At 41.5% G+C, this 19,062-nt stretch overlaps 1 protein-coding gene across 5 annotated transcripts in view; it reads right to left on the bottom strand.

Moving 5' to 3' along the window:
* Positions 1 to 19,062, bottom strand: part of POC1B (POC1 centriolar protein B) — a 120,983-nt gene that overhangs the window by 30,630 nt on the left and 71,291 nt on the right. For 4 of the 5 annotated variants that reach the window (XM_066368663.1, XM_066368659.1, XM_066368664.1 and 1 more), the window contains one exon: positions 13,825 to 13,905. The exons of the other annotated variant lie outside the window; for it this stretch is intronic. In XM_066368663.1, coding sequence (XP_066224760.1) covers positions 13,825 to 13,905 — 81 coding nt within the window. The remainder of the gene's footprint in view (positions 1 to 13,824; positions 13,906 to 19,062) is intronic. 5 annotated transcript variants of the gene reach the window in all.

Below are 19,062 nucleotides of genomic sequence, written 5' to 3'. Positions count from 1 at the left end.
ATAAAGCAGAGTTACAGCAAGTTAAAGCATATAATAGTAATTACTTACCAAGTACTTTATCTCGGATTTTCACTAAGTTTGGCAGAATAAATCTTTATAAAACAACTTACTATAGTTAAATCTATCTTTTTATTTTTACTTTGGTTGCTCCGCTACCGCCCACCATGAAAGCTGCAACGCCCACTAGTGGGCGGTAGGGACCAGGTTGACTACCACGGTCTTAGAGTATAGGTTCTAATAACCACAACCTCAACCCACAGACTAGACTTCAACATTCCACAATGGTTTTCCCCTTATCAACTTTCCCACTGATTCAGGATCAAATGCAAAATCTCACACATTGTATTTAGTTGTTGTTCAACCTGGTATGGCTACACACTATTCCATCTATTCATAGGCAACAGTACTTTTGTTTAACACGATCTTAAAGAACATTTGATTTGTATCCATTTGTTATTATAAATAATTCTAGAATAAACATCCTTGAATAGAAGTCTTTGTACATCTTATTATTTCTTTAGGAGAATTGAGAATCTTCAGGATGATTGTTCAGGATCCAGCAGGAAAACAGAGACTACAACGGTCACATTAACCAAGAGAATTTAATGTAGGGAACCAGTTCAACAGGTTCAGAAGTTTGTAAAGGCTAACGGAGAGCCCAGGAGTGAGAACAGTAAAGGCATGAGGCAACTATCTCTCTAAGTCTGGGGGAACAAAGAGGTTGAATTATTACACACTAGACACTCGGGGCTCCTGCTGAGTTAGATGGCTTGTTCATAGGAGGGAAGAGGAATGTCCATTTGAAAGACATTCTGAAAGAAAGAGGAAATGCCTGGCATTCCTTCTCCATCTCCCCTCCAACTGAAAACAAACAAGTAACTCTTCTGTGCTTTGGTAGAAGAACCCAGACAAAAATAAATTTGTCACCATAAACATCGAAACCTACCAAAATTCTGTAGAGATTTGGAAGGCAATTTAAAAAGTGCGTATGATCAAAGGGTCTAGAGGGAAAGGGGATGAGAGGATGGGATGAGAGCAAAAAAGCAAAACGGAGAGGGGTGACAGGGGGAGAGCGTTGTGGGAGGAGGACAAGGGGGACGTGGTGGAGAACACGGGGGGAGGGGAGGAGGTGTTCGGGGTGACACTAGAATCTATGTACACCCAATAAATTTTTTAAAAAGTGCATATGATATAAAATCTAGGCTTTATAGTGGCCATCATTATCTCAAGCAAAGGAGAGAAAATATACCATAGGGATTAGGAAAAAAATAGGAGGTCAAATTATACCAGAACATTTTTAATTGTAAAAGTTAATTCAAGTCCATTTGAATTTTTAAATGATAAGAGTTGGTGGATTTAAAGCAACAGAGCTTTGTAGGCCCTGGCCAGTAAGCTCAGCAGTAGAGCGTCGGCCCACCGTGTGGAAGTCCTGAGTTCGATTCCCGGCCAGGGCACACAGGAACCATCTGCTTCTCCACCTTTCCCCCTCTCCTTCCTCTCTGTCTCTCTCTTCCCCTCCAGTTGCCAAGGCTCCATTGGAGCAAAGTTGGCCCGGGCGCTGAGGCTGGCTCCATGGCCTCCGCCTCAGGCATTAGAATGGCTCTGGTTGCAGTGGAGCAACGCCCCAGAGGGGCAGAGCATCGTCCCCTGGTGGGCATGCCGGGTGTATCCCGGTCGGGCACATGCAGGAGTCTGTCTGTCTGCCTCCTCATGCTTCTCACTTCAGAAAAAGAAAAAAAAAAACAACAACAGAGCTTTGTATATTCTGGAGCTTGCGTGACAGTACACACGGTGTGGTATCTTCTGCTGATGCCTATCTCAAAAATTAAAAGCAAAGAAATGGAAAACTTTAGAAAGAACTAGACAAGGACCAACACTGGGCCTCAATAGCCAGTTCACTCTGATTATGAGGTTTTTAATCTTTCTAAAGCTTTACTATATTATACATAACCTGACTTCATACAGCACAAAGAATTGATTGAAAAATTCACTTTAGCAGGCTTGCTGACTACTCTCACCAAATCATTAGTTGTGAAGTGGCTAAAGTATGTACAACTTAACTTGACTGCATAAGCAGCACCAAATGGATCCGAGCCAGAGGGGTACAGATGCACAGAAAGGTTGGAAGCTAAGTTCACTATTTTCCATGAAACTGCAGCAGAAAAGAACCACAAACAGCATTTAGCTCCACCGTTGACCATCCTGTCCTGTAGGTCAGCAGGAAGCTCATTATGGGCCGACAGTCCAGGAGACAGCACTTTTCAGAGTGCTACCGGAGTCATTTCCTGTGTGAAAAGCTCACTGCTGTTCTTGCATTCCTCAGGGTGCATTTGTTATCATGTCAGAGGATGTTGCTCTTCCCCAGGAAGAGGAAGGAACCAGTTGTTACTGGATGTGTGGGCTGAGCGCTGCCAGGCATTTTCGGCATGCCTGGGTCTCAGCTGTGGGAACGGGGGCTGGGGCTTAGGTTCCCAGTCCAAGATCCTGCTGCAGCACTGGGGAGTCAGCGCTTAGAAATACAGTATCTCAGGAAGCTGGAAGGCAGAAATCATACCTGGAATTTCAACACTTCCAGTTTCCAGAAGTGTGCTCATTTTTAAAGGCAATCCTAAAAAGTATTTACTCTGCTGAGCTCCCAAATACCATGCCTTAGAAAATCCTTTTGTAAAGTCACTACACACACACACACACACACACCACCACCACCACCACCACCACCCAGAAGAGTTTAAGTGGAAGGTGACCAAAGTTTTGTCACTCCAAAATACGCTTTTTGGGGATACTGCTTTTAAGAAACAAAATAAGAAAGACCCTGTGACCTCCCCCCTTTACTTGCCCAGAGGAATTCAGGTACGAAAAACCTCATTACAGGAAGGAACATCACAATTTAGCATCATAATACAACTAAATGTGAAAGACAGGAAGAAATCAAGCAAGGTCTATTTGTTGAACTTCTCACCATGTCCTACTGTCTCTAGGTGGCCCAGCAAGAATGTGTTTAGCACCGGTTGGCTCTTTCTTGTCTCCCTGTAAATTACCTGCTTTCTCTTTAAAATCCCAGACCCTGCCTCCCTCTCCTTTTTCCAGAATGGCATATAAAACTCAATTGCCCAAAGCATCCTTGGGTCTCACAGTCTGCTGGCACCCCCACATGTACATTTATAGTGAATTTGGGACATTTTCTCCTGTTAATCTGTCTCATTTTAATTAATTATTAGCCCAGCTAGAAGAATTTAGAACCATGATGGCGAACCTTTTTATAAAAACCGCCCACTTTTGCAGTGCTGGTCAATCTGGTCCCTCCCCGCCTACTAGTGGGCGGTCCAGCTTTCATGGTGGGCCAATCGCAGCGCTGTTTGGTTGCTCTGCTACCGCCCACCATGAAAGCTCAAACACCCACTAGTGGCCTGGAAGAACCAGGTTGACCCTGCAAAAAGTGGGCAGTTTTTATAAAAAGGTTCACCATCACGGAATTAGAAGGTGGGAGGAAAATTATTTTTTGCACACCCTACAAGTCCTAAATCACTTTCACCAACAGGTATAAGGACCAGTTTTACTACATAAAATATTATTTAGCTAGGGTTATTTTAAAAAGTTTAGTATTAAGCGTTTAGTAAAAGAAAACATTAATGCAGGCTTTCTTTCCCTGTGACCTTAAAATGTAAAGGAGCCTGACCAGGCGGTGGCACAGTGGATAGAGTGTGGGACTGGGATGCCGAGGACCCAGGTTCAAGATCCCGAGGTTGCCAGCTTGAGCCTGGGCTCATCTGGTTTGAGCAAAAGCTCACCAGCTTGGACCCAAGGTTGCTGGCTCAAGCAAGGGGTAACTCGGTCTGCTGAAGGCCCGCGGTCAAGGCATATATGAGAAACCAATCAATAAACAACTAAAGTGTTGCAATGCTAACGAAAAACTGATAATTGATACTTCTCATCTCTCCGTTCCTGTCTGTCTGTCCCTGTCTATCCCTCTCTCTTACTCTCTCTCTGTCTCTGTAATAAACAAAAAAATAAAGGAAATGAAGCTCAAATTAATAAAAAAAATTTCAGTATGGCTAAGTCAAACACGAAACTTAGTAATCATTTCTATTTTTATTAAAAAGTGTATCTTATTTGGAAGAAATAAGAAAGCCTCTGACCTACACTATTAATCTCTTATGACAGTGGTACTATCTTAGTAAAGTTTGGGCAAATGAGTTTGTAAAGTCTGTATTTCTGAGTTTGCTCACTTTTATTGTTAAAAATGACGCTGGGCAACTGTGTGTGTGTGTGTGTGTGTGTGTGTGCGCGCGCGCGCCGCGCTTGCCCTCAATGCAGGGCAGTTGATTGCAAATTGCGGATTATATTCCTAGTTGGGAAGGGCCATTGTTTTGCTAATGTTTGCTGGAGGGAGGGGTCTTTGTGGGCCCAGGTAGTTTTTAAGAAGGAGAAGAGGAAGAAGGAGCCAAGATGGAAGGGAAGGAAAGTTTTGCACAGTTAGAAGCCATGTTGGCAGATGGGAAACCAGAGGTGACTGAGCTGGTGGGATAGGAAAATCCAGATGAGTTAGTGGCTTTGGGAGCCCTGAATGGAAAAGAAAGGGTTTTCCCTCTGTGTGTGCTTTATTTGCTGGCCCAGTGCGAGGCTAGAATAAAGGAATGACCCACCATCCTCTGGCTCCACTGTTTCTTTACCATCTGCCCGAGTCTAATGGGAACCTGCGCCTGCCTGCCACGACGGCCATCGCGACAACTGCCCATACAGTAAATATTATAGATCTCCAGATCTCTAGCTTTTAAAAACAAAAACAAACAAATAAATCCATGTTCCTTTAACAGACTAAAAAGTTTTACTTGTTTTTTAAAATTTATAATCCTCAAATATTTTTTGCAAAGGTTAGTGTATAGCCAGTGGCTGCCAACATCATGGCCATTCACACGCAGGTTCTCACTGAATTTGGACAGATGGTAAAGAAACAGTGGAGCCAAAAAATGGTGGGCCATTCCTTTACTAAAGTCTTGCACCGACCAACAGCAAACACACAGGGAAAATGCTTCCCTCTCATTCTGAGCTTCCAAAACCCTGACATATTCTCTGGTTACACAACCAGGAGAATCTTCTCTGCTTCTTCCTAAAATCAAAGCCCCCACAAGCCTCAGTAGGGCTCCCAAAGCCCCTCAGCTCTGGTTCCCCATCTGCACACCTTCTCCCTTCTCCCTTCTCTCTGTACCAACTGGCTTCTGCTTCAGCACCCTGCCATCTTGGCTTCTCTCCTTTTTTCTTCTCCTTCTAAAAAACTACCTGGGTCCACAAAGACCCCTCCTCCAGCAAACATTAGCAAAACAGTGGCCCTTCCCAAGCAGGAATGCAATCCACAATTTGCAATCAACTGCCCTGCTCTGAGGGAAAGCACACACGTGGCTGCCTAGTGCCATTTTTTAACAATAAAAGTGAACAAACTCAAAAAATACAAATTTTACAAACTCACTTGCCCAACAGTCAGTTATCACATTCACTACCATCGGTATTTTTAACATAAGGACCCTGATACCCTTCAAAAGCAAGGATACACTAATTTGGAAATTGTCTCTTCCCATCTCTAATATTTTCTCTCTTATCTCTAAAATAATTTGTATCTGAACAATATATAAATGTTATGTTTCTATTTTTAAATGGTAGGAAATGTGAAAATGTACTTTTCATCTTTTACTTAATTATGTATGTCTTATTTTTAAAATGGCTTTGACAATTTTTTCTTCTTCTTTTTCCAAGTTAGAGGAAGGGAGATAGAGGGATAGACTCCCGCATGCTCCCGAATGGGATCCACCTGGCAACCCCTATCTGGGGCTGATGCTCCGCCCATCTGGGGCTATGCTTGCTGTTTTTAGTGCCTGAGGTAGAGCCATCCTAAACGCTTGGGGCCAATAAGCCGGAACCAATGGAGCCATGGCTGCAGGAGAGGAAGAGAGAGAGAGAGAAGTGGGGAGAGGTAGAGAAGCAGATGGGCGCTTCTCCTGTGTGCCCTGACCAGGAATCCAACTTGGGACTTTCACATGCTGGCCGACTCTCTACCACTGAGCCAACTGGCCAGGGCCAACTCTGACAACTTAATTGCCTCGTTTCTTACCATTTCAGAGGGCAATTGGTTCAACACGAAAACTTAACTTCCATGGCTGAAAGCCTTTTTAAAAGAGAGGGTTTACTGAGCCATTAAGGACCGGGTCCTGAGACAGGAGGGCTAACCCACCAGCAGCAGCAGTGCCTGGTGGAAAAGGCCAGCGTGCCGACTGTCCTGGAGGAGGGGGCACTTTTACGCACTACGGTTTGGGAGAGGAAGCCATGCGTCACTTTGAAAGAATTTACATCGGCTACAGATGAGGGGACAGGATCAGGTGAGGCACGGCTCGCTCAGGGACAGGCGCAGAGTCCCTAAGGAAGGAGTGGCTGCTCCCTTTGGCCTGGTTGCTCAACCTGGAAAGTTCATGTCTAAGTAAGAAGCCGAGGCTCCTGGGGTCCAGCGGCGCCTGGCTCTTCTCTTCTAGACAGTTGTGGATGGAGCCGCCGGGAAGTTAACCAGAATCCCGACCCACAATCAGGAACGTGGGCCGCTTTTGCTGGCGGGCTGCCAGCTATTGCCAGGCAAACAAAGCACCTAACTGCTCTGCATCTCATTCTCTGGCTGCCGTCATTTAATTTAGAACATCTGAGTTTTCCTTGTCAGTTTTTAAATTATTTCTCAACTCTGATAAGAATTCCTCTTTTATTCCTAACGAAGCATTTTAGCAGTACACTTAACTTTTTGAGTCAGTGGGTAAAAAAAAGTACTGTATCTAATCACTTGACATATTCACTATTGTTTGAAATGAAGACTAAGAGTCTTTTAATAAAAGGAGGATAAATTATGGAAGCCACCAGCTAGTGGTGAATCCAGAGGCAGATTCTACGAATGCCCATGCTTGTTTCTTTTAAAAGCTTAGAGAAGGAGCCAGCGGCGATACCTCAAGGGCACTGACCCAATGCCTAAAGATACCCACCCACAGGTTTCCTAAAACTTAGTGAGCAGCAACAAAGTTACAAACACCTAACTGCAGAACCCATATGCACTAAACTTACAAATTAAATGCCATTTTATAAACTGTTGCAAATTCAGAAATTTAAAAAAGAACCTCATCTACCTTCAAATATAGAGACTGTTTATATGTGAATCCAGGAATGTTAGCACACAGAGACGTAGAGAGAGCAGAAGGTCTGTGCACAGGATTTGGACAGGAAATGGGAGTCTGGGGACAATTAATTGCACACTGCCATCTTATACTTTCAAAGTTATAAATTCTAGTTTTAAGATACTTGGGTTTACATACACTGTGTTCTTTCAAGTAAGTCTTTCCAAATCTTTGCTTACATAAGCAGTTAGGAACTGGAATAACTGAACTAGTTATGCAATGTTGTTTAGCAACCAGGACAAACGGTTGCCACAACATCCGTGAAGAGATTCTCTCTGTATCTGCAAGTTTACTCTTCTTTGTCCGTATATTTTGTCAATATATTAATAATTTTCAGATGATATGTTCCATATGACAACTTCCATTAAAGTATATAACCTTTTTCTTCCTAAAATAGGATTATATTAAAATCTTTCCAAAAGGGAAACCAATACACTTTGCTGGAAAAATGTGAACTGAAACGGACCCAGGAAAGAGTGCGTGTTAGCCCCACACCTCCCTGGTCACAGAAACAGCGGAGGGTCTGGCACTAACTCAGCCGCTCTCCGTACTGACCCTAGAAAAGACAGAAACCACCACAGTTCTTTTTTCTCTCAGTAACCCTACTGGCAAAAACAATGCAGACCAGGAGTTGATCTCAGCCAGCTCGAGATTACTCAGGGCCACACCTTACTGTCCCTGGGGAAAGGATTTAGGGAATCCCACAGCTGACATTCAATCTGTTTCAGGAAATCCTTTTGGCTCTGCCTTCAAAATACATCCAGAATCCCACGTCAAGCAACCATTACTTCTTGTCTAATTATTTCACTAGCTCTCTATTTGTCTGTTTCCCTTCGACCACCACCCAAGTCTATTCTCAACACAGTAGCCAAAGTGAATCTGTCAGACCACCTGACCAGGCAGTGGTACAGTGGACAGAGCATCAGCCTGGGACCCTGAGGACCCAGCTTTGAAACCCTGAGGTTGCCAGCTTGAGTGCGGGCTCCCCAGTTTGAACAAGGGGTTGCTGGCTTAAGCATGGGATCATAGACATGACCCCAAGGTCACTGGCTTGAGCAAGGGGTCACTGGCCCGTCTGGAGCCCCCACCCCCATCAAGGCACAAATGACAAAGCAATCAATGAACAACTAATGTTCCGCAACTATGAGTTGATGCTTTCGTCTCTCTTCCTTTCTGTCTGTCTGTCCCTTTCTGTGTGTCCCTTTCTCTAAAAAAACAAAACAAAAAACATGTCAGACCATGTCGCTCCTCTGAAGGAAACCCCCGGGACCCCTAGCTCACTCTGCATCCGGCCTTCCAGCATTGCTCCCACCCATCTGTCCTTTCCAGATAGTCACATGACCTCTTCCCTTCATTCCTTCAGTTCTTTTCTCAAATGTCACCACTAATGTGACAGGTGTTGGTCTTTCTATTGAAAACCCCTCTTACTATCTTGTTTTCTGCACCTTTGCAATTTTTGGTCTACTATACTATATAGTCTGTTTTTTTAAATCTATGAATAGCTTGCTCCCGCCCTCCCCCTGGAATGTAGAATGTAGGCTTCTCTAGGCAGGTGTTTTTGTCGTTTACTTTTTCTAAAATCAAGAACAGTAAGTGGCACAGAATAGTTACTCAAGAATTTTTGATTCAGAGTCAAAAATGTGTGAGTGCCGTGTTCCCTGCATTCCACCACATGTGCTGGCTACTGAGTTAGGCGACTTAAAGACCCCAGACTAGACTGATGTGCTTTGATTACCACGGTACAAATTGCCTTTTCAATTATCTCTGGGGCATCTACTTGCTGTCTCCACCTAGAATGTCCCTATCAAAATTCTACCCATCTCTGGTTGGGTCAAGAACTGGACAAAATTTTTCTTCTAGACAAGTCCTCTGGTTTCATCTAGCCCGTTAATGATATTTTCTGAACATTCCCATTAACCTTTCATTTGACAATCATGTGCACTTAGCATCTAGTATATTAAAACTGCCATTTATACTATACTTCCATCTGGCTAGCCTGTAAGTTTTTTTCCTTTCTCTTCTTTTAAACTTTATTTATTGTTTTAAAGAGAGAGAAAGGGACAGAAGGAGACAGAAACACTGGTCTGTTCCTGTAAGAGCCCTGACTGGGGATCGAACCCACAACCTCTATGTCTTGGGATGACTCTCAAACCAACTGAGCTATCCGGCCAGGTCAGGCTGTTGGTTTGAGGTCAGGTAGCCAGAATTCTCTCAGCACCTCATATAATGCCTTCATGTAGTATGGCTATAAGTATTTTGATTGACGAGCAGCAAAACACTGTGGACATTGATATCTTTCTATGAAGTAATTACAAATTCTCAGTTTATTGTAAAGAATTGATTTGACCTGAAATGCTGTCACGGATTCTAAAGACAGGTGTACACATTACATTCGCATTCATTCTTGCCAGAAGGAAGCTGAGAACACGGCACGATTCCCCGAGGGGGCACAGCACCTGACGATCAGAGTAACACTGGCAAGGGCATCAATTTCATTTGTTCATTTTTAGGGACAAGTAACAAAATTATTACTGCAAAATTTAGGAATATGGTTTATCTAAAATTTTTAAAAAGTATTTTAATAATCCCAGAGTATTATGAATGAATCTTGTTTACACTCAGTATTTTTTTAAAAAACACTTCATATTAGGACACAGAAGAGAAATTCCAATCTCGCCGCTTGCCTTTTGGACGGGATGGGGGTGGTACCGGAACATCTTATGTAGCTACAGCATGTCGATGAGAATGTTAAATACGCGCTGGCCAGAGAGCTTGGTTGATTAAAGCATCATCCCCAAGTGCAGAGAATGTTAAATGCCCTTGTACAATTTTGATGACAAAACCCTGGTCTCATTGTAAATGAAAACAGTAAAAGATTCAATGGGATCTTTAACTAAATAATTAGAAAATCAGTATGTAATAAATGACAATACAATCAGAAGATTTAAAACTATATCTATATGTATTATTATTAAACTCTATATGACCATCAATCAGTATATGCCTTCACAAAAACAACTATCTTAAAACAAAGCCCTAAAATGCAGATTGGTAACAGTTTGATCCCAAAATACTGTATCAAATTGCCTGCCTGAAATTAGAGACACAAGTGCAAGCGGCAAAGATACCAACTGTTACACTGTATGCCTAATTTCTTCTGAGGAGTAAGAGGGCATCAAAGCGTGGATAAAATATAAATACACTTAGATCTATAAATCATCTTGCACATAATATTAAGTCAAGCCAAAGCAGAAACAGAAGCAAAATGTTTCTTACACCACAGCAAACCTGTGTTTATCCTAAGAAATTTGACAAAATAAAGGTTTAAAGAGTAATCATTTTATGTCTCATCTTGATGAAATGAATTTCTAAGGAAACTTTCTACCAAACAAACAAATCCCAAAATAAACAGCAACCACAATGACAAAAATCAAAACTCCTTTTAAACACTGCTTTTACTGTATTGAATTCCAATATTTCTCTGGATTTTAAAATTATAATCACAGGCAAAGTTCACACCACAAATATTTAATTCAATTGTGCTTCATGTCAGAGTAGAAAAACATCTCCTTCACAACTGTGTCTGATTTGTTGTGCAGAAGCAAAAGGAAAACAGCCCAGGCATAGAGGAGACTACAGATTGAGAATTACTTACCAGTAGAGTAATGGGAAGGCAAACAGTTAAAAGTGATTTCATTTTAGTTTTCTAACCAATTATATTATCAATGAGCTAAAAATATGATATATATGCACAATGGAGAGACAACTTATTGAACAGGAAAAGATATTTCCAAAGGATATATTCAATAAGGAGTTAATACCCAAAATATATATAGAACTCATACAACTGAACACCAAAAACAAACAAAAATATTCCAATTTAAAGTGGGCTGAAAGAACATGAATAAATATTTCTCCTAAGAGGACATACAGATGGCCATAAACATATGAAAAGATGCTCAACATTACTAATCATCAGAGAAATGCAAATTAAATATAAGATAACACCTCATACCTGTCCGAATGGCTATCATCAATAAACCAACAGATAAGTGCTGGGAGGATGTGGAGGAAAGGGAGCCCTCATGCACTGTGGATGGATTTGTAAATTAATGTAACCACTATAGAAAACAGTATGGAGATTTATAAAAACAGTTACACTGTATGCCTAATTTCTGTATGCCTAAAACAGTAAGAACAGAGCTGCCATATGATCCAGCAATTCCACTTCTGAGTTTTTATCCAGGTGAAACAAAAACACTAATTTGAAAAGATACATGTACCCCTATGTTCACTGTAGCATAACAGCCAAGATATGGAAGCAACCTAGATGTCCTTCAATAGGTAAATGAAGAAAACACACACACACACACACACACACACTCACACACACACACACACACACACACACACACACACACTGCACTACTATTCAGCAATGAAAAAGAATAACATTTTGATATTTGCGGCAACATGGATGGACCTGGAGGGTATCATGCAAAGTAAAGTCAGTCAGACAGAGAAAGACAACTCCTGAGTGTACATGGTGTCACTTAGATACAAAATCTAAAAGAAGCAAAGTAAATGATAAACAAAACAGAAACAGACCCACAAGTATAGAAAATGAGCTGATAGTTGCCAAGGGAGAGGAGGTAAGAGAGATGGGAATACAGAAAAACTTTAAAAAGTAAAAAAGAAAAGGAAAAATTTTAAGAAAAAGAATTTTAAAGGAAAGCACTTGAGATGTTCTTTATAAAAATCTAAATGCTCTATGAGCATCTGTTCCTTCAGAAAATGCCCTAGTAAAATATATAAGATCAGGAGTCCATATACTTTGCCTGGAGGCAAGCAGTGAACCTTTCAGATTACAAAAGAATCTACCTAGATTGGACTTCATATGTCTATCCCAAACCAATTTACAGCAAACAAGTTTTTGTCTCCCTGTGTTGTCTTGTGTGTTTCATTTTTTAAATGTGGGTGGCATCAAGTACACAACTCATAGTAACAGTAGAGTCTTCCTTTTACAGTTTACATATTGGGTTGAACCATGGGAAATCACTGATATTAGACCATTTTGCCTACAAAATGGCACTTTCCTATAATATAACCTAATATTATCCTTATGTGGGTAATAATTATACTCTTCAGTCTTATTATTCTGTTCTGTATCACAACTGCAAACCTGTCATATGTTTATTATACAGAATTGTCCTGTAGACGTTCCACATACACTGTATTCCCAGTTAGGGTCCTGTAACATGAGCTCGTTGACTTTGGCACCTCTGGATTACCATCCAAGGACCAGCACCATGCTATCAATCGCTAGCTGACAGTAATGTCCACCTCTATAGCACGCAGTCCATCATGAATATCTGGACTCCTCGGGTCATGCAGTTTTGCAAAGCTTCAGGGTACTGGCAGGGAGAGTGAGTCGCAAGGTGTGGACCAAAGGTTTCTGATGATGTGCACTCTTCCATGTCAAGAACACCCAATTTCAGTCTACTGATGACCTCATAAGAAGGCAGCACATCTCAAAACCACCTCATTTTGCTCCTCTTACTACAGGGGCCAAACCCCACTCACCAGAATTTGTGAATTTCAGCAGCATGCCCCTCAGTAGTGACATCACAGCAGTGTCACCAAAGACCATGCCATTCCTCTCATCTGTTCTTATGACTAGTTTGTGCTGGCGAACAGAATTGATGACAATAATAATCTGCCTTTCAACGCTTAAAATCTCACATTGAAAGACGGAGACTCTCAGTTAGACTCTGAACAAAATAAGTTAATAATTATTTGTATGGAACTTTTTTACAAACAAAACTGCAAAGATCAGAAATACTTCTGAATGTCTATATAATCTACCAGTAGGGATTATATAATCTGCTTTTAAGGAGAAGACTACGAGTCAGTTTAAGACCATCGAAAGGTAAGTAACAAAGAAGAAGGTGTATTCTGTGACAGCAAGTACAATGTCATCTGGGTGGCACCTTGTGAGGAGATGAAACAGTGAGTATGGATTATAGACTGAGCAGGTCCTCAAAAAGAAAGCTTTTCTGGCCTGACCAGGCGGTAGCGCAGTGGATAGAGTGTTGGCCTGGGATGCCGAGGACCCAGGTTCGAGACCCTGAGGTTGCCAGTTTGAGCGCGGGCTCATCTGGCTTGAGCAAAATAAAAAAATGCTCACCAGCTTAGACCCAAGGTCACTGGCTCAAGCAAGGGGTTCCTCGGTCTGCTGAAGGCCCACGGTCAAGGCACATATGAGAAAGCAATCAATGAACAACTAAAGTGTCGCAACGAAAGACTGATGATTGGTGCTTCTCATCTCTTTCCGTTCCTGTCTGCCTGTCCCTATATATCCCTCTCTCTGAGTCACTCTCTCTCTCTCTGTCCCTGTAAAGAAAAAATTAAAAAAAAAAAAGAAAGCTTTTCTGAAAATTCTGCTGCTCCCCCCTTGTGGCTATATTGACACATTGCAAATATGACTTTTTGTACACAGGTTTTTTTTCCTATGCCCAAATGTTAGGCTATTTAGCCACTTTTTATCTCCCTTCCCATACACTTTTTAAGAAAAATGGATTGTGCAAAACAATTAAATGCCATTTCAATGTCTAAGAAAACTTACTGTGGTAGAATCAAAAGAAAAGACATCCACAACAGGAGGACTAGAGGTCTGCAAGTCGATCACCTCAAGCTTTGGGTTAATCTGCATGTACACATAAGAAAAGTTAATATAGAGTGTGTTTCCTAACATACTCCAAAGTTAAAGTAAGTATACTGGTGTATTCGCTAACATGCATGCAAGAATTTTAAACAAAATATTAGCCTATCAAATTTATCAATATATAAAATCATCATGACCAAGCTGAATTTGTTCCAGAAATATACAGTGAATTTTACATTAGAAAATTACTACAATTTGCCTATAAAGGGATGTTTAAAACAAACTGACCCACTTCAAAAGATACAGAAAATAATCCTAGCCAGTTTATTAAGACAAGAAAAGTAAAGATGTAAGAATTGGAACAGAAGAAATAAAATTGTCATTATATGTAATTATCTGTTAGGAAATACCCAAAGAATCTACTGTTACTCATTAGAACTAATAACTGAATTTACTAAACTGAAAATTAGTTCAAAATCAATTGTATGTCTGGATTTCAACAGTTAAAAGTATAAATTTAAAAAAGATATCATTTACAATACCATAAAAGATTTAAATACATCAGAGTAAACATATGCAGATGAGTAAAACCTAGATGGGAAAATAGAACTCACATAGACACTAAAGAAAGTGATAATGTAAGGAGCTCAGGAGCAGAGAGCCCTATGTATATGGAAAATAAATATAAAAGGAAAATAAGACCTCAAATCAATAGAGGGGAGATGATTTACAGTTGAGTAAACTGGCTCACTATAGGGTTTCCTGACTAATATACCACATATAAAGGTGGGCAGCAGATAAACTAAATGTTATATTAAAATTATAAAGTTAATAATATAAATGTATAAGAATATCTTTGTGGCACAGGGTTGCAAAGGACATCTTTTTTTTCCCCGTTTTTGGATTTTTCTGAAGTTAGAAGCAGGAAGGCAGTCAGACAGACTCCTGCATGCACCTGATCGGGATCTACCCGGCATGCCCACCAGGGGGCGATGCTCTGCCCATCTGGGGCATTGCTCCACTGTAGCCAGAGCCATATTAGTGCCTGAGGCAGAGGCCATGGAGCCATCCTCAGCACCCCATCCAACTTTGCTCCAATGGAGCACTGGTTGTGGGAGGGGAAGAGAGAGAGAGAGAGGAAGGAGAGGGGGAGGGTGGAGAAGCAGATGGGTGCTTCTCCTGTGTGCCTTGATAGGCATCAAACCCGGAACTTCCACATGCTGGGCCGACACTCTACCACTGAGCCAACCGGCCAGGGCCTAGGATATTTTAAACAAAAACTGCAAAAGCAAAATCAGAAGGAAAAAGGGGAAAAAAAATCAATGCATCTGATTATATGAAAAGTAAGAATTTCTGTTTAAAAATGAACACAACAAAGTTAACAATCAGATAATGGAACAGAAGGAGGTAATATGATGTCTAAAACTAAAAAAAGGACAAATATGCAAAATACATAAGAAAAACATATAAATCAATGTGTATAAAACAGAAATCCCAAGAAAAAAAATTATAGAAAATGTAACAGTTAACTAGCATATGAAGAGATTTTCAAAAACATTAGTGATTAGAAAAGATTAAAGCAATTACCGCTTGACATCTATTAAACTGCAAAAACTACAAAGCTCGAGTTATATCAGTATTACTTGTAATGACAAAAACTAAAACAAAAAACCCACAACCAGAAATCCCCAAATGTTTATCAACAGTAGGGTTGACGCATACATTGTGGGAGTTATTACTGTGGTGAACTCACTGGAAGTCCACAAAGCAGTGAAAGTAATAGAGGACAACTATGTGCACCAACACACGAACGCATGAATTCAGAGTAAACATATATGAATCTCTGGATTTTAATGTTAAATGAAAGCACAGGACACCGAAAAATATATTCAGTATGATTACATTTATGTCAAGTTTAAAACCATCAAAAACTAAATAATACCTAATTATAGATTCAACCATATATACAGTAAATAAAGGAAAAAGAAAGAAAGAAAAAGAGTAATTAACTAGAGTGGCTACTGCTTCTGAGGAAGGTTATTTCTGAATTGGAGAGGGCCAAAAAAAAAAAAAAAACACAACAAAACACACATCAAGTATTTTTTTAAACATTATGAATACAAAGAAATGAACAAAGGGGAACAAAGGTAGCAGAACTTGGTGTGGAATGGATGATGCCAACAATAAGTGTACTGGAGAACTAACTACGAGGATGACACGGTAGCACCTAGTGAGAAAGGCTTCCTGTGGAGGACACAGAACTTACCATAGCTCTGTTAAAGGTTTCAAAACCAAACAAAAACAGACACAATGATGAGGTAGAAAGCATTTCTGAACAGAGAGGTGAATGCTGTCACAATTTTTACACAGGGTAGCAACTGAAGAGTTGACAGGGGTCAAACAGTGAAGGCACAGAAAAATTGGAGAATAAAATCTGCTTTAGAAAGGTTAATCAAACAGAGACAAGTCGAGTGGCAAGAATAAAGAAGGGATAATAGTGAGGACACTAACAGTCCTGGACTGCAGTGATAAGGGCTGCACCCGAAGTTAGAGGGGTAGAATGATTTTAAAAGCACTTAACATGTTTGATGGATATCGTTATAGTTTCAGAAATAATAAGAAGCTTTTATAATTATCCAGCCAATTGTGTTAGAGACAGAGGTACACATGTAATCCACACGCTACAGTAAAGAATTAGAACTTTCAGGGGGAGAAAGAGGAGCTATCCCTTTGGTTCGTCAATGCCTGTGTTCCTTCCTGGCTGTTCCACAGAGCAGGATGCAGGGCCTCATCCTATAGCCCTGAAGCCAGTGTTAAGGCACAGACAGACCTGAGGATGACCTCTTTCCCTTCCATCTTAGACTAGCTGCCCAAAGAGACTGCTTGCAAACATTTCATTCTCTTTTATCTACTGCCACCTAGTGTAGATATGAAATTGTTTAACAAGAAAAGGAAAGAAAAAGAAAGAAAGAAAAGAGAAAAGACAAGGAAGGAAGGAAGGAAGGAAGGGAGGGAGGGAGGGAGGGAGGGAGGGAGGGAGGGAGGGAGGGCTAAAGGAGTTAAAGTAAGATTGTTTACCTATGAAAAATACAATCTGGTTTTACCACCTGAAATTGAAGCTGCTCATAAAAATCTCAATCACATGGAAATAAATGGCCAGCATCTCACTGAGAAATCCTTAAGCTTGCACAAATTGGGAGCCTGTTGATGTAACAGTATTTGATTGTATGGTGGCACAAGTTGCTGTTGCATACATACAGCAGGAGATTCTTTTTTTTTTTTTTTTTTTTTTAATTTTTCTGAAGTTGGAAACGGGGAGGCAGTCAGACTCCCGCATGAGCCTGACTGGGATCCACCCGGCATGCCCACCAGGGGGCGATGCTCTGCCCATCTGGGGCATTGCTCTGTTGCAACCAGAGCCATTCTAGCGCCTGAGGCAGAGGCTATAGAGCCATCCCCAGTGCCCGGGCCATCTTTGCTCCAATGGAGCCTTGGCTGTGGGAGGGGAAGAGAGAGACAGAGAGGAAGGAGAGGAGGAGGGGTGGAGAAGCAGATGGGCGCTTCTCCTGTGTGCCCTGGCCGGGAATCGAATCCGGGACTCCTGCACGCCAGAGCCAGGGCCCAGCAGGAGATTCTTACTACATAAAAGTTTACAGTCTTCTCCATAAAGAAAATATGCTGGGGGCGGGGAGGGGTGATATTCACAGTTAAGTTCCTTGCTAGCGAAGCCCCAGGAAAACTAACAGTACCTTCTAGCTTTTGGTTTTTATTGAAGGGAAGAAACCTTTAATAACCAGTTATCTCAAAATGAAGCGGGCTGCCTAAGGAGAGGCTAAATTCTCCATCAGTGGACAGCATATAATTGAAGGGTTCATGCATGAGGGAGAGGTTAGATGGCCTCACAGGGGCCAGCCCTCTCTGAGGTTCTCTGTAGCCATCATACTTGGGAGTCCATGAACACAAACACGGCTACTAACAAATTCTGAAGGGCAAGGGATCTGCCCATTTTGTTCCCTGTTGCATACGTTAAAGCTAGTGCAACATTTAGCACACAGATACTTAATATGGTATAATATGTTGAAATTTAATTTTGATTATACTGAAGCATTACATCAAAATGGTTAAAAGTACAGACTGGAACCAGAGTGCCTGGGTTAAAATTCTAGTGTTCCCACTTACTAGCTTTGTGATTTAACTGCACGTGGCTCAGTTTCTCACAGGATAAAAATGGTACTACTTCGCCCTGGCCAGTTGGCTCAGTGGTAAAGCGTCGGCCTGGCGTGCAGAAGTCCCAGGTTTGATTCCTGGCCAGGGCATACAGGAGAAGCGCCCATCTGCTTCTCCACCCCTCCCCCTCTCCTTCCTCTCTGTCTCTCTCTTCCCCTCCCGCAGCCGAGGCTCCATTGGAGCAAAGATGGCCCGGGCGCTGGGGATGGCTCCTTGGCCTTTGCCCCAGGCACTGGAGTGGCCCTGGTTGCAACAGAGCGATGCCCCGGAGGGGCAGAGCATCGCCCCCTGGTGGGCGTGCCGGGTGGATCGCAGTTGGACGCATGCGGCAGTCTGTCTGACTGTCTCTCCCCATTTCCAGCTTCAGAAAAATACAAAAAAAAAACAAAAAATAAAAATGGTACTACTTCATACAGTTTTTAGGAAGATTAAATAACTTAATTTATGTAAAGTAATTAAAATAATGTTGTATGGGTCCTGGCCAGTTGGCTCAGTAGTAGAGCATAAGCCTGGTGTGTGGATGTCCCAGGTTTGATTCCTGGTCAGGGTACACAGGAGAAGCAACCAGCTACTTCTCCTCTCTTCCTCCTTCTCTCTCTCTCTCTCTCTCTTCCCCTCCTGCAGCCATGGTTCACTGGTTTGAGTGTATTAGCCCTGGGCAATGAGGATGGCTCCATAGAGCCCCCGCCTCAGGCACTAAAAATAGCTTGGTTGCAAGCATTGGCCCCATATGGGGTTGCCAGGTGGATTCCAGTCAGGGTGTATATGGGAGTCTGTCTCTCTATCTACCCTCCTCTCACTTGAAAAAGAGAAAAAAATAATGTTGTATGTGTTAGACATTATTATTACTACTACTATTATCATGTAATCTCTGAAGAATAATTATTGAGACTGAAAATAATATAGCCATACATCATAGCTAGAACTAAAATATAAAACTGGTAAAGAAGTAGTCATTTTTTATCATAAATT

The sequence above is a fragment of the Saccopteryx leptura genome, chromosome 2 (genome assembly GCF_036850995.1).
Source record: "Saccopteryx leptura isolate mSacLep1 chromosome 2, mSacLep1_pri_phased_curated, whole genome shotgun sequence".
NCBI lineage: Eukaryota > Metazoa > Chordata > Mammalia > Chiroptera > Emballonuridae > Saccopteryx > Saccopteryx leptura.
Note: the sequence above shows the minus strand (reverse complement) of the source record. Positions and strands in the feature narration are given on the sequence as shown.